At 38.3% G+C, this 25,983-nt stretch overlaps 1 protein-coding gene across 1 annotated transcript in view; it reads left to right on the forward strand.

Annotated features, from left to right (window-relative positions):
• The window catches only part of nlk2 (nemo-like kinase, type 2), a 97,883-nt gene that overhangs the window by 42,792 nt on the left and 29,108 nt on the right, over positions 1–25,983 (forward strand). Inside the window, exons 2-5 of the mRNA XM_055196787.2 lie at positions 7,789–7,918; positions 8,116–8,171; positions 25,149–25,255; positions 25,714–25,799. Coding sequence (XP_055052762.1) covers positions 7,789–7,918; positions 8,116–8,171; positions 25,149–25,255; positions 25,714–25,799 — 379 coding nt within the window. The remainder of the gene's footprint in view (positions 1–7,788; positions 7,919–8,115; positions 8,172–25,148; positions 25,256–25,713; positions 25,800–25,983) is intronic.

Genomic DNA, 25,983 nt, shown 5'->3' on the forward strand with positions numbered 1-25,983 from the left:
TGTTTTATAAGTCTTAATATTTTTTGGCGTATCTGCCATTTTTGGCTTTTGTGCGTACATAGACTTATAGTAAGGATCCTAAGCACATTTTTATAAATGAGACCCCAGGTCTGTACAGTAAATTCTTTTCTTTATTAAAAACACATCATTTTATATTTGCACAGTTGATAGCCTATTTTGTAAGGCAATTAAAAGGCAATTGCCACTTAAAATCTGTTTTGTAAGGAATAGTTGACCGAAAAATCTAAATTACTTTCTTTATTCTGTTGAGGATATTTTGATAAATAATCACACATGGTACCCATTGACTTCCATAATAATTGTTTTTAATTACTGTAAGTAAATGATGACAGAACTTTTATATTTAGGTGAACTATCTCTTTAATGATTTATTAATATAAAATGTTTAAACAATGTATAAAAATGTGGCACCGATCTCAAAATTCCTCTTTTGGATGAATGCTACAGAAAGTTTTGCAAGTTTTGCTGAATTTATCCAAAGCGGCTTACAGTGCATTTCTGCTATACACTTTATTAATTTGTGTGTTCCCTGGGTTTGATCAAATGCTAACACAATACAAAATTGTGTTGCAAAATAAAAATGTGAACAAAATAAACACCACGCAAAGCTGCAAAATAAAATACAATTTCTTCTAGATCGAGTTCTAAATTATAATCTACTCCTGAAAGAAATTGTCCAGTGTACTTGACCCTAAATCAACCCAACTTTTTCTTATAATCAAAAAAGAGAAATATTTTATAAAGGACATATTCATCTGGTCTTTGAGAAAGTAAAAAGAAAAGTGTTTGAAGTACTCTGATAATCTTTCTCCTTTCAGAAAAGCTTTTCATCTCTGAATAGCCAGTGATTAAAAGTGGAGAAGGAAAGAGAGAGATCTTTCTATTTTAAAGGTCTTGTTCTGCTATCTCCAGGAAGTGTCTTATGTGTGTGTCGTGAAGTGTTGCCGGGGGAGCTGAGCTGCAGGCGTCAGTCGGGCTCACGTGGCCCATGTTGTCGTTTTTCTCTGGCACCTGGAGACAACAGGGGGGAGGGAGTTTTGCAACAGAGCTGCTGACATGGCTTTAATGAGTTAAATTACACTCCCTCCCAATGCACTTTACTTCTGTTGCTCTGTAAACAGTAAGCTATTTTTCATCAAAGCATTTTGCACATGCTCAAATTCTATTTGTTTTTAATTAATCATTTTAAACTTTATCAGACAGGTTTCATGATCACTCATGTGTCTTCCATAGGTTGGATTAACATATAGCCCTGATCTAAATTAGCTCCAATGGTCTGATTGGGATACTCAATCAAACAAAGCAATATTTTTAAAGTAAGACAAAGTTTGTATAGTAATGATACAATAATAATAGTTAAAATACATAATAACAGTACATGGGGATAATTAGATCGATGTAGATTGATACATCGATCAAATGCAGGGCTCGAAATTGCGACCATTTTGGTCGCATATGCGACCGAAATTTAATCTGTGCGACCTTAAAATATATTTGGGAGCATTTGTGCGACTGCCCATTTTGTTGTGACGCGAGTTGATTGTGATCCTGCGTGCTGGCGCTGTCCCAGGTTCAGTGTTCTCTCCAACGATACATAACCAATCAAATTTCACCATTAAGTTCTTGCGTTTAATGAAGACCGCAGATTGGCTAATATGAGCGTCAGTCATTCCTTGTTGCCGTGGAGCGCGGAAATGTGAAAAGACGAACGCGTCGCGAGCATGACGAGAGCGAGACGATTACAGCCAAGGTTATTACTGTATTTTATGACGACGATCCGGATTAACTCCACCACCGGAAAATACGAGTTGACGTTAAACCTTTCAGAGTGGCTTAAAGATTTCGAGTGTCTTCGCTATGAAAATGTAACTTACTGTGTTTACTGTAAATCCTGTAAAACGGCGTTAATGGCGGAATCAAAACATTTTAAGCGCCAGACGTACCTTGCTTAAACATGGCGAAAGTGCCAAAAACACAAGACGTGTCATGACAAATGTGTTTATTATTGATAAAGACCCCGACCTCCTGTCTGTCAAAGTGTGTTTGATGGTGTATGTGCGCATGCGCTGATGAATGGACATTCGGCAAACATCCTTGTGGTCCATGTTGCTGTGGAATACGACAATGCTGATGGTATGTTTTTATTGTATTTTTTAAAACATTGCCTATTTAGTAGTAAAAGCATCCTGGTAATGCAGTTTCAATACCAATATATATTAGCCTTCTATATTAGGGTCGCGTTTGTAATTTCACAAATAATAAGTGTTTTAAGTGTTTTCTATATTTTATATTTAATATTAATAATTTTACAAGTAATTTTTAAATTATTATTTCTGCTATACTATTTCAACAGCATTGGGTATTAATTTAGGAATTTATGCAGCAAAAAATAAAATAAAATAGAAGACCAACTTTTAAATGCTGGCCATAGGATGTGTAAAGCCCGGTGGTGGTGTTTTATTTTTAATAAAATAAATCTATTAACATTTACATTGTAGTTGTGGTGCTGATAAATTTTTGGATGGATGCGCCTAGATTTTTGCTGGTGCTCCTAACTCTTTAAAGTTGGGAGCACCAGTGCTACCAAATAAAAAAGTTAATTTTGAGCCCTGAAATGTCTCATTTGCATCAATGCCATACATAAAATATTGATATAATGTACCTTGATTTTAACACTCTCCCCATGTTCACATAATGTCCGCCTATGCAGTTTCACTGAAGCGTACATTTTTGTTTGCTAATAATACTGTCAATCTGCATGCAACAGCAAAGCGGTGGAGAAAACTAATGAATAATTGTCTAAAAATGAATAAATTGATCGATAGACCACGTATTTTTTTAGGTATCGGCAAACATCGCATACCTGTCTGAGAGAATCGGGTATATTTTTGAAATGTCAGACTTACACCCCTAGTGATATAATACACAGATTAAATGGATAGTTCAGCAAGGAAATTTTCTAAAATAACTGAAATTGTGTTTGTCTGAAAGATGATGGACATATTTATCTTGAATGGCTTGAGGGTGAGTAAATCATTGGGTAATTTTAATTTTTGACTGAACTTTTCCTTTAATACAATGTTTCCTAATCAGGGGTCCAAAATGTGCCAACCAAGCATTAAAATAAGCAAAAATGTGAAGGTAAATTAGCGGCAAAAAGACCCGCATGCGCAGAACAAAATCTGCGAGAGTGCACGCGACATTGCAAGCATAAAATAAATTTGCATGCGCAAAGGTGTAAATCAAGTTTTCCAAGTGTAAGAAAACAAGTTTTGCAACATTGTACTGTTAATCGTAAGTGTGATTCATGTCTTGTAAAACTGAAACTTCATATTTACGCTAAATAAGTACTTTTACAAGACATGAATTACACTTACAATTAATAGTAGAATGTTGCAAAACTTATTTTCTTACTGTGGGCTCACGCCAACCTCGTTTGAGGCATTCACTGCGCCTAGTTTGCCACTTGAACAGTTTGAGTTTACTTGCTTCATTCGTGCGTAAAATTCTAGTCATCGAGACATTCACGTGGAATTTCGCATCATGGGAGGGGCTTCTGCGACTCTGCTCGCTTCCTGTAATCACGTCACTATCAGAGCATGGTCCTAATTGATTAACACAGTGCGTTAAATGCCTCATTCGCACAGCAAGACCTCCAGACGCGCGTCAACACGTCTTCACATTGACATAACATTAAAAACATTCGCGCTTGATGCCTGGGTAGTCAATGTTACATAAGCTAGTTGGACAGAAACAGCTGATATCCACCCGGAAGTAACAAATCTTCTCTGTCCCGACAAACACTACAAAGTCCCGACCAGATTAACTGATCGCATGTTGACAATGATATGATTGACGCGAGGTTCAGTTGAGGAATTAAAATCCAATCACGCATTCCGTTATCCTCAACATCAAGGACACGGAGCGCGCGGTTCATGGCTGCGTAGCAACGGGTGGCGTGACCCACGCCACGGACGCAACTTCCGCTTCCGAGCACTTTGGAAAGTAATGCTTTGACTCGTTTTAACGCGTTGTTAGACGCGACATGTGATTGAACCCGAAAATCAAACGAATATAAGACAAAGTGAATAAAAATCTTTCTGCGGGCCAGATTATGTTATATTTTTGAAAGGTGACGCGGGCCGCAGAGAGGGGGAGGGCGGGCCGCAAATGGCCCGCGGGCCGGGAGTTTGAGACCACTGATTTAAACCTTTAAAAATGCATGTAAATTTATTTCACACTTGCAATGTCATGTACACTCATACAAATTTGATCATGTGCATGCAAATCTTTTTGGCGCTAATTTACCTTCATACTAAAACAACTAAAAAAAAACTAGATATTTCTTAGTTTGATTATTTTTATAATATGAATAGATCTATAATGAAATGATATAGTTATGCAAAAAAAATTTATTGGGTAGAAATTGTGAATTGGGGGCTTTTAATTATTGTTGTGGTCTATGAGTCTATTGTGAGTGTTGTGAGTGTTGTGACTATTAAATGTAGGGCAGCAATGTTCAGTTTTTTAACAAATGTTGAAGTTTGCTTGAAAATAACAAGATCAAATGTTCCGCACTGGCTGAACTCATTCAAAGCGCTCTAAAATTGACCATCCTGGTTTATCCCTGGATTACTTTCTGTCCAATTCTATTGCATTGTCTCAGTTATATTGTGTATCTATAAATATCTGTCTTTCTTTATTGCTCTACTTTCCAAGAAACTTTGTCTTTATTTCCTTGTTTTGACAATGAGGAGAGATGACACTTTTTGGCCTTCAGCGTTAGCCTTTTTATCAAAGAGAAATCTCTTACTTGTTGTTGTCTAATCCAGCTCATGAATCACATGCTGGAACCAGGCTGTATGTGAGTGTGTGTTTGTGTATGTCATGGTTCAGGCTCACAAGGCCTTCCCCTCAGTTAATCATTCATTTAACCGATCAATGTTCTTAGTACCCTGAATAACACCTCCTTCATTTTTAATCCCCAATATATTTTCAGTCTACTACATTCCTGTGAGGCTTGATTTTTTTTCACACATACACCGAAAACATATCCTCATAACTCATCTTTAACATTTGGACACCAAATATGTCGGTTTATGTGTAAATGATTTTAGATTTATTTTTTATGATGCGAACTTTATCATATTTCAAAGGCAGTCGTATGATATGAACATAATATCTTTAGTTCTTCAGATGAGTGAAATGATTTTCTGTATTAAACTGTGTCCCTTGTGGCCGATGGCTCTCTATGTGAGGCTGATGAGACGATGTGTCATGACGCTGCGTCACCTTGTGCAAACCGCTGAGATGGTAATTGTATAGTGCGTCTTGAAAATGTTTTACACTTGTATTGTGTCGTAATAACTGTTTCTGACTTGTTATCACTGGGGTGAGATCAAATTTTTGTGCGTGTTTGTTTTTCTCTCAGAATGTTCCATTATGTTTCAGATGTGGTGTATAGGGACACACTTATTTGTGTACTGTTATCGTACCTCTGAGGTTTAGGTTGAGACAATTATTGTGAGACAAAAACAGCCAACGCATTTTGTGTAGGGGAAAAGGTTAGAAGTAAGATATTTAATACAAATTATCTTCATTTGGTCACATACTGTACGTCATCCTGTCTGTGAAATCTAGGCTAAAGTTTCATAATCTAATAATGAGATTAGGAGCATTACATTTTGATTTCGCATTTATTTTTGGCATGATCTTACTCAGTCAGTAATAAAGATATCAGGGTTATATTTATATTACAGAATGTTCTTTACATTATGAAGGATGATCTTAGAAAACAGTAAAAAAAAAATTTTTTTTTTCACAGACAAGGTCACATATTGCACATAAGTCTGTATGTCTTTTTTTCTTATAACACAAAATGAGAAGTTTTATCGACTGTGTTGGTTAATCTTTTCTAAATAATTATAGAAAATATGGACTGAAGATTTTACTGTAAAGCGGTTCATATACATAGTTCTGTAGCCCTACATAGAGACAGAGCGCCGTTATGCAAATTTGAAAACCACGCCCACCGGGGGGGAAATCAATCCAACCGTCTCCATTGAGTTTGTATTGCGAGAAGCCGCCTCCTTGTCATTTCTGGCTTATAACAAAAAACTGAATAATGCCTAAAAGCTGCTGTGTGACAATATGTACAGCTAACAAGCCAAAGAACCCAGAAATAAGTTTTTATAAGCTGTCGAGCCGTAAAACCCAGCCTTTAAGGAGAATAAAGTGGATCGCCGACTACGTTTCCCCCACTGGACGCAGTTCTACTAATAGACGGGTTGCACGGCGACGTCACTAACTGGTTGCGCGCGCAACCGAGGGGCAGAAAGAAGAGAAGTGCATTGTGTTGTATGCTAGTAGCGGTGTCTGTAAGTCAAAATGCCAAGGAATTTTTGCGTGGAAAATAGTACCAACAGAGTCAGTGCTGGGTGCCTGATGTTAATATACCAGTAGATGCGACTATTACGTTACTAGCATTATAATTATAAAATTATAATTCATACATGTATCACAGTAACACTGCAAAAATAAAGACAGAAAAACAGATCCAACTAAAATCAAGGCTTATTTATATACAAACAATAAAGAGCGCTTCAATAATTAAGGTTGTTGCAGTAGCAGATCAGCTCACCAATCGGGCTTTCTGCCCCTTGGTTGCGCGCGCACCCTGCAATGTTTGTAAACTTGCAACCCCTCTATAGAAGTACTATGAAAAGTTGCCTGTGTCCATTTTTGTGTCTTTAGACGCTCGTTTTTTGGGGTCGACAGCTTATAAAAACTTATTTACAGATTAAACTTAAAAACAGAATAATACCTAAAAGCTGCTGTGTGACAAGGTGTACATCTAACACGCCAAAAAAATAAATAAATTATTTTTTATGGGCTGTCGACTTCAAAGAACGAGCGTTTAGACACGGAGGTGGAGGCTGGCAACTTTTCATAGTACTCCTATTAGTAAAACTGCTTCCAATAGGGGGAAACGTAATCGGCGATCCACTTTATTCTCCTTAAAGACTGGGTTTTACGCCTCGACAGCTTATAAAAACTTATTTCTGTGTTCTTTGGCTTGTTAGCTGTACATATTGTCCCAAAGCAGCTTTTAGGCATTATTCAGTTTTTTGTTATAAGCCAGAAATGACAAGGAGGCGGCCTTTTGCAATACAAAGTCAATGGAGACTGTTGGATTGCTTTCCCCCCCGGTGGGCGTGGTTTTCAGGTTGTGACGCGCTGCGCTCTGTCTCTATAGCTTGTTTATTTGTAATATATTTATTCATGGAACAAAATGAGGATGATTAAATGGCCAAAATGGTTATTGGTGAACTACTTTAACGGTATCATATTTTTAATTATGTATTATACGTTATATACGTCAGCATACTCAAGCTGACCAACTTACAAGAACTAACCAATCAAAACGGTGAAAAAGACACTTTTGGGTTCATTTTAGTCAAGGCAGGTGTTGCACAGCGGTGCATTGAAATGACTCTTTAGACTATAGAAATGATAGCTGCATTTGTGTAATGTGTTTAACATTGCGATGGGAACTGCATGTTCAGTTAATATGTTGAATTCTATTTCAATGAATCAATTTAAACTAATACTATATTGTTATATTATTCCGTAATAAAAAATGTGTGGAAAACGTTTTTTGAATTGTTTTATATATGTTGAATATTGTCAAAAGACTTAATAGTTGAATATACTTGTTAGGCGTATTTAACCCAGCCCTGACACTAATCTCTCATCTTTTCTCCTCAGGTCGGTGACGGACCCCAGAGACGGCAAACGGGTGGCCCTCAAAAAGATGCCCAACGTCTTCCAAAACCTCGTCTCCTGCAAGAGGGTTTTCCGCGAGTTGAAGATGCTCTGTTTCTTCAAACACGATAATGTGAGCTCCTTTAACTTCAGTGTTATCTAACTCTCGCTATGTACGTGCTGTACCCATGGTGCCGGCAGCCGGGGCCTCCCGCCGGCTCTCACGGTCCACTGGTGTCTGGGAACAATGTTTTTTGAAGGCTGGTGTCAGGGCCTACGTTCTCTAGCGTCACAGCTGACCTGTGCCACTGTGTCTTTGTTCCTCTGCAGGTGCTGTCAGCTCTGGATATTCTTCAACCTCCACACATCGACTACTTCGAGGAAATGTATCCTAAACTAAACTCAGCTCTACCAGCAGCTGTCAAAAGAATAAATCTCTTGTTGCGAGCATTGTACTCGGCTAATGCAGTGAAACTGGATAGGGCCGTTTATGGTGATGCACTCATACAAAAATCTCGATCAGTACTGATCAGTGACAACTATTTATGGATAACTGATATGATTGATGATAAGGCACGTGACTTGTGAAAAGTGGGTGTTTCGTATTGTAAGCGTGGAAGATTTATTTTCCTTGAAACCTAAGTGATTCCTTTTTGGCTTGCATTTGCATTTTGAGGAATGATTATAAAGTTGTTGATGTGGTCGCTTGTATATAATGGATTGTGTTTTGCTAGAGACATTAAGGCTGCGTCCGAAATCGCATACTGTGACCGTAGGTACTGAATTAGATTAAGTACCTACTCATTGACTGTTAAAATAGTAGGTACTATATAGTATGAATATGGAAGTATGAATGAATTTGGACGTGTTGATGCATCACGTGACATATGTCATCATAACTATTTGCATTTAAATAAAGTGTTGGCGCTTATGGACATTTTTAAATAAAACAACTCCTCTCCCATCGGGTCATGGGATAGATAAGTGTCCATCAAATGAACACTTCGGGATCTTGCCGGAAATACATTCCCTCCAGAAAAGTGTGAATATGCGATCGCATGATTCAGTGCATTATCAGCAAAAGTCCGCATATTTATGCAGGAACCGCATGTTTTAAATACGCCGGACTTTCGATGCATCAATTGCAGATTTCTGATGGCAAAATATGCAGGGCTTGCATGATTTCATAATCCCCGCATTTTCGTAGCAAAAAATCATATCTTAGCAGAAATTGACAGATTGAAAAATGTTGCATTTACTTCACTCATGCGCAACCATGTCCCCTGTTGTCATGGGAATGTTAGGAAGTGACTTAATTACGTGACGTGAACGTCAATGAAAAGCTGCAAATATCCCGCATATTCCATCGCATTTTTTAAGAAAACGTGCCGCAAGATCATGGATTTTCATTGCCGCGTGCGAGCGTCTACTTTCGTCTACTTGCGTCTACTTGGGTCTACTTCGTCTACTTGCGTCTACTTGCGTCTACTTGCATCTACTTGGGTCTACTTGGGTCTACTTGCGTCTACTTGGGTCTACTTGCGTCTACTCTGGTCTACTTGCATCTACTTGGGTCTACTTGCGTCTACTTGGGTATACTTGAGTATACTTGGGTCTACTTGCGTCCACTTGCGTCTACTTGCGTCTACTTCCGTCTACGTGGGTCTACTTGGGTGTACTTGCGTCTACTTCCGTCTACTTGGGTCTTCTTGCGTCTACTTGGGTCTACCTGCGTCTACTTGGGTCCACTTGCGTCCACTTGGGTCCACTTGCGTCTACTTGGGTCCACTTGCGTCTACTTGCATCTACTTGGGTCTACTTGCGTCTATATGCGTCTATTTGCATATAATGTAATTGTGCAAATTGTTGAATTTGTGTTTGGTGCATCCCATCAGTCTTCATTTTCATTGTAGATGTCCTTATGGTCCCTCTTCCAGACTGGGATAGTATACTCGTGCAGACTTGCAGTAGTGACTTCCTGTATTCCTAAATATGATCTAACCTGTCACTTCTTCTTTATTCAAGTGAAAAGCTACTGTGACTGTTCTCAGACATTCCCAGTTTTCTGCCTAGCTCGAAAACAGTTTGAAAATTGCATGTGGCAGAAAGCAACAATAACCTATAGATTACACTGCCCCAGTGCAGAAAGGGCATTTAAGGTCTCGTTTTAAGTTACTGCTCATATTCTTGTTTGTGTAGTTGCTTAAGCAGAATCGGGTTGAACATTATTGTTCGGGAGGTGATGGCGTGCTGTGCTTGAGTGTTTTTGTGGTGAGGGATGTTCCAGCGGGTTTATGAGAGCTACAGTAGTATGCAGGCTTGGCCGCATCATCCAGGATGCTGGCAAAACAAGTCAGACTTGCTCTCTGATTATCACATGTACAGGGTGATTGGAAGGACACTTAAGCGCTTTGTCTTGTTTGCTAGTCCTCGTGTCTCATTTCACTGCCTAATGGTTTTGTTCTAGTGGAACGTAAGGGATGATGTTTCACATGGATTTTAAAACGCGCTGACATCTTCTTTATAAAGCCTCTACTTTTCAAATTGCACACTAATATTTCCTGGTTGTGGTCAGCATGGAGCTCAAGGCATCCTCAGCTTCTTAATTTGGTGTATTATTAAATCAGGAATTGCGCTTTATCCGTTTGTCACTTTTGCCTTGTCACCCGATATGCACTCTCTGTAAGCCACTTTTAAGTTTTTGAAAAAAGCTTTCAAATTCCAAGGGGATTTTTATGATTCTGGTCTTTATCCTAAATTAGCTGGAATTTTTGCCTGAAATCAGGAATAAAAACCTGTGTGTTAATTAGCTGGGAGATTTGTCCAGAGCTTTGTATTTGCAGGCATTTCTCATAATGCGGTCTGGATCGGCCTTTCATTTCACTACATTTAAAATGTATGAAAGAAATGTGGAATTAGCAAACAATGCACTGTGCGAGTTAATCCAAAAAATAAGGGTTGTACATGCCAAGCAACATACTGTGTTTAATTCTGTATAATGACTCTCTTGGCTTAGAGATTACTAAATGATGTTTATGTAGCAAATGCATGGTGTATTTAATGCAGGAATGGGCAACTTTGATAATGACGAGGGCCGGCATTTTTCTCCTTTATACCAAGGGGACCAAACCAACACGCACACATTTTTTATCATTCTTAATTTCCTTTACTATGAAACCACAATGTACAGTTTATGTGTCTTTAAAGATTTTAACTATAAAACTTAGCAATTATGCTAATGCTAAATGACAACTTTATTGTCAGTTGACAAGCATTTCAGATAAAACTTTTTAACTGTATTGCTTTAACATCTGTAACAAGCAGAGCCCTTTTAAATTAGTAGTATAGAGAACTTTCTTAACCAGAGAACAAAATTCTTAAAAATAAATAGTAAATAAATTAAAAACATAATATATTTTAAAAAAGTATTAACTCTTTTGCCACCATTGACGAGTTATCTTGTCAATTAAGAGAAAATGCTTCCCCGCCAATGACGAGGATTCCCGGTGTTTCGCAATACTGCTATTGCTACTAATACTGCTACTCCACCAGGTGGCGCTCTTCCGCAACTTATAAAACCCAGAAGTATCACCCTGGGGTAAGCAGCTGCATTTTCGTGTAGGTTTTGAGGATCGCTCTGAATCTGATCTCCAACAAAAGCCCTTCACTAAAATGCAATTATCTCAGCTTTTTGCTCAAAATTTGGTGTTTTTGAAGAAACCTATCCATATTTGAGAGGTGATAAATATAGATCTAATGGTATAAAGGTATATGAAGGATGTAGGATGAAAAGCAATGTATGTTTATATGTTTAAAGAAGAGCATTTTCTGGAAGGCATTAAACTTGAAAAAATGCTGCCGCTGGCTGGCAACTTTTTTTAAAAACGCTGGCGGTGAAAGAGTTAATAACGGTGTATTTTACCTTTCACACGGCAAAAAAAATATTTTCAAGAAAAAAATTCTACACAATGGGGTAAGCTAATTTTTCTTGAATTTTTCTTGAATTTATTGTTTAAGAAAAATGTTAAAGATTTTTTGCTTACCCCATTTGCAGATTTTTTTTGCTTGTTTTATGCACAAAATCACTTAAATTTTATATTTTATGGGTCTAAAAACTAGACTTATTTTCTTGGGTTGTTTCGCTCATCGAGAAAAAGCATCTTAATTTAAGAATTTTTTGATATTTTTACTGAAAACATGACAAAAATACTAAGAATTTTTTTTGTTTGAAAATCATTTTTTGCAGTGCAAATCTGAGATGAGAGCAATTCTGGCGTCACCAGTATATCTTTCACAGTTGTCTTTGTGAGCAGTGGTGTAATGACAATTTAATTTATAATCCTTCATTACAGACTTTGTTTCTAAACCAAACCCACTGGGGTCCCCCCTTGAACTTGGTGAAAAGATATTTTTTTGCTGGAAAACACAATTTTCGTTTTCATTTTTTTTCTTGATCATTTTCTCATTACAGTACTTCACATTAGCCCACACACGGGACTGTGCTTAAATACTGTGACGATTTGCAGGAACTAGCGCCCCCTCCGGGTTGGGAGTATTTATGTCCTAATCTGAAAATCATCATTTTAAAAAGGATTTAATAGTATAATATGGTCCAGCAGGCCGTATTAAAATTTACTCCCAGGCCCCGGCCATTTGTGGCCCTCTGTCCGCCAGTTGCCCATCCCTGATATAATGTGTTGTTGCATTTCCCCAAAATCTGTAGGAAAGGGTGAAGAATTCCCTACTTGCCTGTATATGACTCTCTTTGATTTATAGCAGATTTGGTAATTTTTTATTCATAAAACGGGGAAGAGTGCACATTTACTGCTGAGTTAAAGAAAAACGGAACTAAACAAATAGAAATCACATATGGAAAAAAATGTAAAACTTTAATTGGAAAAAAATGTTCCCCCTTGTGCTTAAGATATTTATTTGTTCTACGAATTAAATGAAGACTTTTTTCCATGTTCTCATTTAAATGAATGAATGAATGAAGAAAATTTCAATAAATTCTCTGCTGTCGCTGTCTTATAATACTGACCCATATAATTTTAAGATCAGTTGTTTTCTTTTAGCATGTAAAAATTCCATGTTATTAAACATTGCGCTTGCACGCACACACACGTTCACAAACAAAGTGCAGGTGTAATAATATGTTAATGAAAAATCCATTCCTTGGAGCCCATGTGTCTCGCTGGTCCTCGACGGACCGGTTTGGAAAGGTTATTTCATCGAGCACTGCAGCTGTGATGATGGGCTAATGATAACTTTTGAAGAATTGCGTCTTATTTAGTTAATGATGAGTGAATTGTGCTCGATGCTCATCGTCATAATGGCTGTCATGTCTTCATATGCATTGCATTTTATCAGGCGCCTGTGGGAAAGTGTTTCGGGTAATCAGTCATTGTTTGTGTTATAAACACATTTTCTGCCATTGCGTAGAAACGTTGGTTTGTTTCTCTGTGCATCTCTAATGTTTATGTGGCTTGGCAGGGCTTTCTGAAGATTTTTATATTTTTGTGCTTCCAATTAAAACCCTTATATGACAAAAATTGGAGATATGTGGCTCTTGGTCTATATTGGCTTTAAAGGTGCAGTGTGTAATTTTTAGAAGGATCTCTTGACAGAAATGCAAAATAATATACAAAACTATATTATCAGGGATGTACAAAGACCTTTCATAATGAACCATTATGTGTTTATTACCTTAGAACGAGACCTTTTTATCTACATACAAAGAGGGTCCCCTTACATGGAAGTCGCCATTTTGTGCCGCCATTTTTCTACAGAAGCCCTTAACGGACAATTTTTTGTTGTCTCCGACGATGACATGTTTGTCCGGTGGCAGCTACCGTCGCTTCACTTTGTGTTTCAAAAGCAAGGGGTGAGCATTGGACTACGCCATTGGTTGCAATTCGCAACCTTACCAATAGATGCCGCTAATATTTACACACTGCACCTTTAAGGCTGTCCTAGTATACTCCTAAAGATGAACAATATGAATATTGGAAAACTTGACATTTCAAGTTTTCTGTCTTTCCCCTCCTAAAAAAGATGCAAAAATGTTGATTAGTCATTGTGCACTACACAGATTTTTATCCAATCAGTTGCTCTGTAGAGTTAAGGTAAGAGTATAGTCCTGTTTTTACCCATATGCGAGGGTCCGTGTACGCACCGCTGGATTTTTGTAACCATCCGTACTTTGTACACGTAAGTCACGCATGGAGATACATTGAATTTTGTCACATTGCGCATGCGTTTAACGTCTGTTTACACATCTAAGTAAAATAAACTATACTTTGCAAGGCTGTGCGTTTGACCGTGCACATACATTTCGCATACACATAAAAAACAGACTATACTCCGGGCTTGAGACTATTGTAAGTGCGTTTACATGAACAGTCTTACACCGATTATGCTTAATAAACTGATAACATGTGCGGCCATGTAAACGCATTAATGTTTTTCATTTATCGGGGAAAGCCCATAAACTGCGTAAGCAAAAAACAATCGGCACAGGTGTTTTTTGCTCATTATCCGATTTTGTCTTGCATACAAACACCTCAACCGGTTTTCTCGCAGTTTTGCTCATGTGCGCATGTCTCTGCATGTAAAAGATAAATATCACACGTGGAAATAAGCGCATAAAAGTCTGTCCTCGACTTAAGCAGATGGCAGAGAAACTGCGAAAATTAAAGCTTATGTTAACCGACATAAAAAGAGATACAATGTATTATTAGTGTATAGGCCTATTGGCATATCGGGTGCACCCCTACCTGTGACATACTTGGCCAAAAATTCTCTTATTCACGAATTATTTCTATATGAGGCAAAAGTTTTGCATCTAAATTCTCAAGTATAGATTACTCTGTATATACAGTATGTTTTATAAGTAGGTTTTGCTTTGCCACAGTACGTGTGGGTACATGTGTTCTCATGTATTTGTGTCATAACCAAGTCCCCGGAGGTGAGATGTGCTGGCTTTCCTCCGTTGGAGCCTGCGCTTGCTTTTCTGGAACACAGTCCTGTAAGACGCAGTTGAACACATACAAATGCACAAGGGAAAGGTTGGTCTGTTCGAGTAGTCGACTGATAAATCTGCCAAGTGCTGCGGGTTGTTTATGCGGGGGGCTATGAGGCAAGTTTTACTCTTTTTAATGTTAGTCAAGCGTCAGACAAAGTTTTGACGTTATTTCACATCTTTAAGTTTCATGGTATTGTTTTTTCAATCATTTATAGTTGTATAACTGAAGTACAAGCGTAATTTTTTTTGACATTTACATGCAGGCATTTTACAGACGCTTTATCCAAAGTGACTCACAATAGCAAGGAAGGTTTTTTGTACCCATGGTTATATATATCTGCAAACTTTGGACAAATCTATTTTTTCCCAGACATAATCTTCTACATATCAATGAATGTGAGGTTCCAGGAATGTAGATCATACGGTAAGCACTGAAATTAAACGCAAGAGACGGTTATGCTTGCCCGAATCTCTTTCACATCCGTGCATTCACTGCGACCTCTTTCACACGGAGCAAGTGGATCCTGACGCAGTCTTAGCAGGCTATTTATAGCAAGAGCAGTTACGCTTGGTTTCAGTCACTAGCTGCCAGAGATTCTGAGTAAGCCGCTCGCATGGCTTGTTATGCATCAATTATTAAATCAACGCAGAAAGTCAAGTGAAGCAACCCTCTGAGTTGTGCTCTTCACGCAAGTCAAGCCGGTTTTTTATTTCACATTCGCCGTCTTTGATACACTTGTCAAGAGGTTGTTCTTAAGAGGATGTGGATTTATCAGTGGCGTGTATAGAAAAGCTTTTTAACCACCATTGAGTTTGTTTTAAACTGTTTGAGTTCAGTTACATAACAGTGGTTCGATGAAGTGATTTTCAGTTTGATACAGTATTTGCACTTACTGTAGGTTAAATTATTAAAGAAATAGAGCACTCAAAAATCAATATCCGCTATAATTTTTTTTAGATTAGAATACTTTCTTTTTATTGTACCCATGACTCGCATCATTTTATAAGCACCAATTTATTTTTTATTTTCGGTCGCTAAGAAGTCGTAAGGAAAAGATATGCATGAACGACGAAGGCTGTCCTAATTCGAAGGCTCCTTCACATGCAGCCTCCAAATGTGGCCTTTCTTTCCCCTGAAATCCATAGATGGATCCTTCACAGCCTAGGCTATCCCAAGATTCAATGCGCGCCTGTGACGTCTGGGTATTTTGAAATAAACTTTCAAAACTACAGTTAAACAAAAGTGTATATACACTCACCTAAAGGATTATTAGGAACACCATACTAAGACTGTGTTTGACCCCCTTTCGCCTTCAGAACTGCCTTAATTCTATGTGGCATTGATTCAACAAGCATTCTTTAGAAATGTTGGCCCATATTGATAGGATAGCATCTTGTTGTTGATGGAGATTGTGGGATGCACATCCAGGGCACGAAGCTCCCGTTCCACCACATCCCAAAGATGCTCTAGTGAGTTGAGATCTGGTGACTGTGGGGGCCATTTTAGTACAGTGAACTCACTGACATATGTTCAAGAAACCAATTTGAAATGATTCCAGCTTTGTGACATGGTGCATTATCCTGCTGGAAGTAGCCATCAGAGGATGAGTACACGGTGGTCATAAAGGGATGGACATGGTCAGAAACAATGCTCAGGTAGGCATTTAAACGATGCCCAATTGGCACTAAGGGGCCTAAAGTGTTCCAAGAAAACATCCCCCTCACCATTACACCACCACCACCAGCCTGCACAGTGGTAACAAGGCATGATGGATTCATGTTCTCATTCTGTTTACGCCAAATTCTGACTCTACCATCTGAATGTCTCAACAGAAATCCAGACTTATCAGACCAGGCAACGTTTTTCCAATCTTCATCTGTCCAATTTTGGTGAGCTTGTGCAAATTGTAGCCTCTCTTTCCTATTTGTAGTGGAGATGAGTGTTACCCGGTGGGGTCTTCTGCTGTTGTAGCCCATCCGCCTCAAGGTTGTGCGTGTTGTGGCTTCACAAATGCTTTGCTGCATACCTCGGTTGTAACGAGTGGTTATTTCAGTCAAAGTTGCTCTTCTTTCAGCTTGAATCAGTCTGCATTTTCACAAGGCATTTTCAATCCGAAAACATATTTCGAATTCGTGCCCCTCGGAAGAGAAGTCACCGGCCGTGCCACTTGATTTTGGAGATTTTATGTCTTTCCCCTTTCAAGTAGATAGGACTTGTCTTGCGTGACTGAAATAACATTGCAAACATATCCGCCTAGTGGCACGACTTCCCTAAAGGGGCTTTTGCTTTTACTTACCTGTTCTAAATCTGTAACTACTGTAGCCACGTCACCATCACTGCAGACAGGTATCATCACCATTTGTTCATTGACATTTCAAAACGCTTTTAAAACGAGTATAGTAATCACAATACAATAAGACTTGTGAGCATTTGCCTAGGCATTTGCAGTGGGTGTTTTCTGGGAACGCGTGGTATGTGATGTACAAATACAAATGGCTTTCATTCTTGCAGAGTGAGTGTAGTGTGCTGCTGTTGTTTTTTTTTGACATGACATGACATAACATCAGGTATTATGTTGTTATTTCTAGTGACAGAACTTGCATGTCTTCTCTTGATGATACACGTTTTTAATTGTGTATCACATGCATGTTACCATACAGGTATAGGTTGAAAAGGCATTTGCTTCCAAACCAACCTGTCTACAGTTTATCATTTTGTCGTATGCTGCGCAGAAGCCCTCAAGTGTGGTTTCACTCGCAGATCAAGTGGCTGTTGCTGAGGCAGGAAGTTCAGGTTGTAGAAGATAAAAGGCTACGATGGCCAATGGGCTGACAGAAGCAAGGTGCACTGGGTTTAATTACCGCAAAGATAGTAGCAGCAGATTTAGCAAATTTCCCCCTCCAGGTCTTCGAGCAGGTCAATTAGCACCCAGCAAAGCTGTGAAATACACCTCCCACCATCTGCATCTGGCAGCAGTTACACCTTGCTATTATGTGAGATGACTTTGCGAGGTGTTCGGTGTCACCCGTGGCTTAGCCCCCTCCCCTTTTGCGTTGTGTGTGTGTAGTCTGTGGTTGTACAAATTCACAAATTTATGGGTGTGTAATGTCGTACATGCATGGCATGGCTGTGGGTGGGTTTGAGTTTGTGTGTGTGTGTCTCATATTGTGATTCTTAAGAAGTAATATTGGACTGATGTTTCTGTGGAAAGCAAAACTGCTATTTTATATCTTTTATACAGAATAAGGGGTTAAACGAGGACTGAGGAAGATGTTTGAGGAACTAAAAAAGTTAAAAAATTTTAGTTTGATATCAATTTAATGTAAACTGTTTGGGTTAAACGCAAACAAAAATCAGTTATTAAAGGGATAGTTCACTCAAAAATGTAAATTCTGTTGAACACAGAAGATGATATTTTGATAAATGATGGTAAGCATGCAGTTGAGAGTCCCCATTTACTTCCATAGTAGGAAAAAACAAATACTATGAAAGTCAATGGGTATCATCAACTGTGTGCTTGCCATCATTTATAAAACATATCTTATGTTATGTTCATCAGAAACTCATACGGTTTCAGAACAGCGTAAATTTTTGGGTGAACTATCCCTTTAAGCAACGTAAGTACATTAAAAATCATGTGTGTAAAACTGTCTCCGTTTTTTTCCCAGGTTTGTAACAGTAAGCTTATAATAACGATTTATAATTTGAGCTGTCAGGTACAATTTTGCTGGAAATGTCAGTGTGACATAATTTGACTTCAACCCCCTTAAAATAAGTATGTAAAGTAACCTGCAATTTTATTTTTCAAATTGAAATGGCAATGTAGAGGAAAAAGTTACAGATTTGCTTCTCGCATTTGTAAATTCACTGACATGTAGCATTAAACGGGCAGGTGTTGCTATTTTTAAGCTTGTAAGTTTAGTTGTGGTTGGCTGATCTCTTTGCAAGTGAAAATTTAAACTCTCTAATTTCGAAAGCTGAGGTTGCATTTGTTGGCCGCATAAGCCATTAAGGTTTTCTAATTTTAGAAAAAAAACTTTATAAAATTAACATTTTTTTTTTTTAAAGTAGTTTCCATGTAAAATTGACTTACGGCTCCCCCATGTGGTTGAAAAGTGCAACAGTGCCTGGTATCAGACACTCTTCTGCAGGCAGGGGGAGGGGCGGGGCTGTGTTTCCTACCCTCCACCTTGACTTTCAGAGTGTGCTTGTAGCAGCTAGGAGGCTGCTCAGGTTGCAGCAGCAGCAGAATTTGTCCAGTTAAGAGTTGTTCTATCACTGAAATAATTTTAGAGACAGGATTTAAAGGTAAAAAAACTACATAGTGTTGCTTTAAGACATAATTACTGTAGTTTCATTCTTCCTTTGAAATGCAGTGGTTACATTTCTGAAAAAATAAAACCTTAAACTAATCTTTTTCCTATTTGTAGTAGAGATGAGTGGTAGCCGGTTGGGTCTTCTGCTGTTGTAGCCCATCCGCATCAAGGTTGTGTGTGTTGTGGCTTCACAAATGCTTTGCTGCATACCTCTGTTGTAACGAGTGGTTATTTCAGTCAAAGTTGCTCTTCTATCAGCTTGAATTAGTCGGCCGAGTCTCCTCTGACCTCTAGCATCAACAAGGCATTTTTGCCCGCAGGACTGCCGCATACTGGATGTTTTCCTTTTTCACACCATTCTTTGTAAACCCTAGAAATGGTTGTGCGTGAAAATCCCAGTAACTGAGCAGATTGTGAAATACTCAGACTAGAGTTCTCAACGGGCCTAAAAATTACAACCGACCCGACCCGGCCTGTAGCTTTTAAAGCCCGGACCCGATGTAACCTGACACATCAACATGAATTATCTGTCCGAACCCGACCCGTGGCCTGATGCTGCCACCCCATTTTTTTTTTTCACTTTTTTCACATTTGCTTATATTTTTGACCAACTCGTTGAGAACTCTAACTCAGTCCGGCCCGTCTGGCACCAACAACCATGCCACGCTCAAAATTGCTTAAATCCCCTTTCTTTCCCATTCTGACATTCAGTTTGGAGTTCAGGAGATTGTCTTGACCAGGACCACACCCCTAAATGCATTGAAGCAACTGCCATGCGATTGGTTGATTAGATAATTGCATTAATGAGAAATTGAACAGGTGTTCCTAATAATCCTTTAGGTCAGTGTTTGTCAACCCTGGTCCTCAAGGACTCCCTTCCAGAAAGTTTTAGATGTCTCCTTATTTAAAACACCTGACCCAACTCATCAGCCTCCTTCCAGAATGTCTCCCTATCAAACTAATAATTTAAATCAAGTGTTTTAAATAAGGAGACATCTAAAACTTTCTGGAAGGGGGTCCTTGAGGACCAGGGTTGAGAAACACTGCTTTAGGTGAGTGTATATATATAATTATTTTTTTATGAAGTTTACCCCATAAACACAATCAAACCTTAGTAAACTTCCAATGTAACCCCCCCAAATAGTTTACGTAAACTTAAAATGTTCGCTGATAATGGACCAATCAGCAGTAAGCTCATATGGTCATTTTAAAGCATAAAAAACTAAAATTTTAAATCTATTTGATTCATTTGATCTTTTTGTGCATGAATGAACTTAAAAGCAATGTTACAGAAATATTAATTTCAAAATAAATATCCATCCGTCATACCTAGGGATCCATCAATCCGATATTTTTACATCGACACCGCTGCAAAAAAATAATGGACATATATTAGACATTGTGGGTTGAGTAAGTTGTATACGTGTTACCCTATACGTGCAGGTGTACTCTTGTGTTCTCGTCACCATGGCAACTGTTTAGTAGAAAATTTCTACTTCCTTTCAAAACTCTCATTTGGAGTTAGTCATTCTGGTGGAGAGAGAGAGAGAGAGAGAGGAAGTAGCTTCAATCCACAGGTGTCTCTTCACCTCTGCCCACAATCAAGCTGTGCTATTTGGCACAGTGATCCTCCGACACAGGTTCAGGGCTAATTTGGGGAGAAAGAAAGAGAGAGTCACGGGCCACAGAGGACCGATGAAGTGCCACATACTTTACTCCCTATGGTCCCAAATCAACTCTCTGGTATATCTGTGTGTTTCCACGTCAGCTCTGGTGCTCTGGAGCCAAGGATGTGTAATTTGCATTTCAGTGAAGCAATCAAGCATAGCCGCCATTTGCATGAGGCTAATTAGGCACGTGACAAAAGCCCTCTGTTCTCCTGCGATTATGGGATATCGTGCCGAGGTCTGCTTTGAGATCTCGACAGGTCTCAGACTTCTGTTTGAAAAGCCTCACGTGTGTGATTTTTAACCATGAATCATTTTTGTACCACTTTTGTAACACTTTTTTGCATGATTATTATGACTTTGTAAGGTTAACTACTAGATAATGTGGTTACACGTGTAGGGTTTGTTTGGAGGCTTTGTAAGTTACTGAATAATGGAAACCAGCTTTTGTGGGAAATGAACAACAAAGCAGTTTGGCCTATGTTCTAGTGCTATGTTATATTACCCTACAAAGAGCTGTTAAACAGATATTGCTTTTGTTGATAGGTGAGGTGCATGTGAATAGCTGGGGGGGAAAGGGAAATGTGGTGTTTAAACCCATAAGACCAATACAATACAGTGTAAAAGTAGTAACAGGGAAGTTGTTACCGTAAGGAGTCGTTTCTGCTCAAATTTTATTCTTTCACAGGGCTGCTCGCCCGTGCATGGGATTTTTTTACTTTATTGTCGCCCGCCAGGCAAAAATCAAATGTCAGATCGCTTGGAAAACAATAGGGTTCCTGTTCTCAAGCCTTATCGTTCGCCTGTACTGTTTCTAGTGTCAGGCTTCCCCACTTAAGCTATGGGATCTTCGAGTTATAAAGTGATGCCTGACAGTCCCAAAAGGGGAAGATAAAAGCATCTAAATGTCTCTTTTAATTTGTAAAGACCGTGAAAGATAGCATGCAAAGATGTGCGAAACTCTTATAGCTAAGAAAACTAGTTTCCTTCAGCATTTCTATAGAAGTAAGATTGTAATGTATGTTACTGTAAATGCGAAGGGTTGGGGTTTTTCCCTGCAGACAGTCGATCAAGAAATCGTGCATGCTCAGCTTTAGTTTTCCTTCTCAAACACACACACACACACAGACAGTCTGTGCTGACTCCTTTGCAGTGTAAATGGATGGATTGGCTTTTTTCGGATCTCAGTCTATCAAGGCTCCTATAGGGTCCTGTACGCTATAGGTCTCAGTGCAAACGCTCGACCGGGCTGATGTCTGTATGTTTATTAAGGGAAGATCACAAGCAGCTTAATGGTGCCAGGAAGTCCTCCTACGCTTTCTCCATCGCTGTATTTACTGACAGGAGACGTGTCGAGCCCGCGCTCGTGTGTGTGTGTGGATTGCTGAAGTTGGTGTTTGTTTTGACAGACTAGTAGCTCTGGAGCAGATCATTGCCTCTTGTTTGTCATAATGTGTATCTCCAGGTAAATTTTATGCAAAATAGAAAGTGACCTTCTTGATGTAAAGGTCAGACTTGGGCTGCCTGGAAAGTGGAAAAAAGACAACAGTCTGCCTGTACATTATCCCGCTTATAACACGGCTATTAAAGTCATAAGTAAGGTAAGAAATGTTAAATGTTGATTTGAAATATTTTATTAGCTAATTTTTAACGAATTCACACCTTCCGTGAGGAAAACCCGTTTACTTTGGGTTTGAAGATAAGATGATCAGATGTCATGAACACACTTTTTGGTTTAAAGCGCACCTATTTCATTGATAAAAAAACTTTATTTTGTGCATTTGGCATAATAAAATTTGTTCGCGTGGTTTATGGTTAAAAAACACATTATTTTCCACATACCGTACATTATTGTAGCTCCAGATTTCACTCTCTTCCTGAAACAGACTGACTTGGTACAAACTCATTGATTTAAAAAGTGCTGTGTCCCTGATTGGCCAGCTAATTGTGATTGGCCTGAAAACCTCTGACATCAGCTGGAAGTGTGACGCTTCTTACCATGTTTGAAAGATTCAGGCATGATGCAATGCTAACAGGAGTTTACTTACAGACTTTGAGTCCAAACGGGAAGAATTATGATAATGTCAGTCTTGTCTACATCACCAATCCCAGGAAGTAAACTGTTGCCTACAATCCGTGTGTTTATTGTAGTTTGTAGTTGTAGTATTTTCTTTGGAGACGATAACTCGCGTCATCGTTTACTTTGGAGTTTGTACCTTTTGCATATTGTTAACATGTACTAATACAAACTTACACACCAAAGGAAATGTAAAATCGTGAATCGGACAATAGGTGCCCTTTAATCATTTGTAAATATAATGACGGATATGTTATTAAAAATGTATATTACATTTTTGTGTAATATTACACTGTACCTGTCAAAATGATTTGCATTATCCAGGTTACCGTGTTTTATTAGTTTTGAGCGGTTGTTTTTTACAACATAGCAAACCTGCTGGCCAATCAGAATCGAGCATTTCAACAAGCCGTGTAATAAGAGTAAATAAATGTCTTTAATTATTTGTTTTTCTCATTTATTTCAACTTATATATTAGTAGAAACAGAATTAAAAGGATTAAAGACACAACATTTTTTACATTTACGCATTTGTAGATGCTAAGTGACTTAGTGCATTACATTTTTATCAGTATTTGTGTTCCCTGAGCTGCAAATGCAATGGTCTACCACTGAGCTATACAGGGACACATAATCTAGGGCTGTCAAAAGATTAATCGCGATTAATCGCATACAAAATAAACTTTTGTGTTCGCATAATATATTTGTGGTGTATATTATTATTATATTATTATTATGTCTATGTATGAACACACACATACATTTAAGAAACATGTTATTTATGTATATATTTAATATATATATATAATGCATATGTTTCTTAAAGGTCACGTTCTTCCTGATACCATTTTTTAAACCCTAGTTAGTGTGTAATGTTGCTATAATACAGTGCTTCTCAATTATTTTCTGTCATGCCCCCCCTAGGAAGAAGTAAACATTTCACGCCCCCCCAACTCTCCGCCGCGACTGTAAATAGTATAATTTCTTTGTCTATAAAATTACACATCTGCAAAACATTGTGTCCTTATTAACATTAAAGAAAACACAAAAAAAGAAATATCGATCAACTTACAACAAAGAATAACTTTATTAACATTGTTTTTTAGTCTGTAACAGAAAAGACTTAAAATGCATCAATTTGCCTGAAAAAAAAAATCAATCCTTATTTAAAGTATAATATTTTTTGACCATTTGATACTGAAAAATTAAATTAAATATAATTAATAAATAATAATAAAAAACTCAAGCGGCTTATCAGCGTGATTGGGGTGTAAAAAAATCACTTCCTGAAAAAGTATTTTCACCGGGGTCTTACGCGCCCCCCCCCCTGGTGTCGCTTCGAGCCCCCCCTGGGGGTCCCGCCCCACTATTTGAGAAGCACTGCTATAATAGCATAAATAATACCTGTAAAATGATAAAGCTCAAAGTTCACTGCCAGGCGATATATTTTCTTCAATAGAATTCCTCTTTAAAAGCCTACAATGAACGGCAGGTTTGGACTACAGCCCTCTATTTCCTGCTTTAATGACGTCAGTAAAACAGTTCGTTGACTAAACTCCGCCCACAGGAAAATACGTCCGTCACCAGCTTTGGCTCAAACGGCTCTGCTAAGCTAAGCTGCTATCGAATCACAGCACACTAAACAAACTACACAATCAGAAATCGATACGTATTTCTGAAGGAGGGACTTCACATAACAAGGAAGACATCAGCCTGTTTTGAGGACAGTGAAAACAGCGCTATACAGATAACTAAATTGTGTGAAAAATACTGCGTTTTTTTTACACGTGAAACATGAACACATGTTATATAGCCCACTATAAACACAATCAAAGCTTCAAAATCACAGACAGAACGGGAGCTTTAAATACATGCATGTGTGTGTATTTATATATACAGAATAATTACAAACAATGCACACACATATATTATGCAAAAACAAACTTTAATTTTGTATGCCATTAATCTTTTGATATGCTGTATGTATATTATAAATGTTAGCATTATTATCAAATCAACGCAGCTTTAACTTTAGATTATTGGACGTGATGTTATGGTGCGTTGCAAGCCATTCTGAAACCTTTTCATAGGTGGTGCCCGCATTGTTGACTCCCATTGGTTTATACAGTGGAATTCAATCTTTTTCATGTCCCCCTCCATCCACTCTTGTTTGCAAACGAGTGCTAATACGTCCATCATTTGGAGCGTTATTTATGTGTATGTAGTTCCTGCTGTTATTTTTGGCATGATTGTTTCCCTTGACACAGCTCCAACTGCAGTTATGTGGTGACGGAGCTGATGCAGAGTGACCTTCATAAGATCATCGTGTCTCCACAGCCCCTGAGCTCTGACCACGTCAAAGTCTTTCTCTACCAGATCCTGCGAGGTCAGAGATGAACACACACACACACATTTACTGGCCTCTAAATAAGGACATCCTGCAGACGACTTCTGGTTTTATATACAGCAAATTATATTTGCAGCAGACTTGACCCTACAAAAAGCATGTTTCAGACAATTTTAGAGTCAGATTATTTTGGGTTTTCTTTCATGGTTAAGACAGATAGAGACAGACACACTCATCCCTCATCTCTACCACATCCTCAGAGGTCACACACACGGGGTCATTCTTTAAAATCTCTTGTGTAGACGATCACACACATTTTTTCACAACCAATCACACACAAAGCTTCCCACTTCAGGTTCTTTAAACTATGGGAACATTTTAATAGGAAATATTTTTACTTACTTTATTATGATGTAAAGCTGATCATGTCAATAAAGTATGTGTGCAATAAATGTACTAGCGTCTTGTGTTTATTAATATATACGTTTAATCCCCAGGACTGAAGTATTTACACTCAGCTGGCATTTTGCACAGAGACATCAAACCTGGTAACCTTCTGGTCAACAGCAACTGCGTACTTAAGGTTAGTGAGAAAATTAATCAATATATACGATTTTGCAGCATTTTTGCTTAGTTGTTTGTGTGCCGATTTCTTCACTCTGATGAGGTATAAAATGTGCATTTCTGACTGTTCAGCTCCTTTATACCGGCTTCTGTGTCTGTTCAGCATCTTCAGACTGTAGGCCATGAATCCTGCTGTTGTTTTT

The sequence above is a fragment of the Misgurnus anguillicaudatus genome, chromosome 24 (genome assembly GCF_027580225.2).
Source record: "Misgurnus anguillicaudatus chromosome 24, ASM2758022v2, whole genome shotgun sequence".
NCBI classification, from domain to species: Eukaryota; Metazoa; Chordata; class Actinopteri; order Cypriniformes; family Cobitidae; genus Misgurnus; species Misgurnus anguillicaudatus.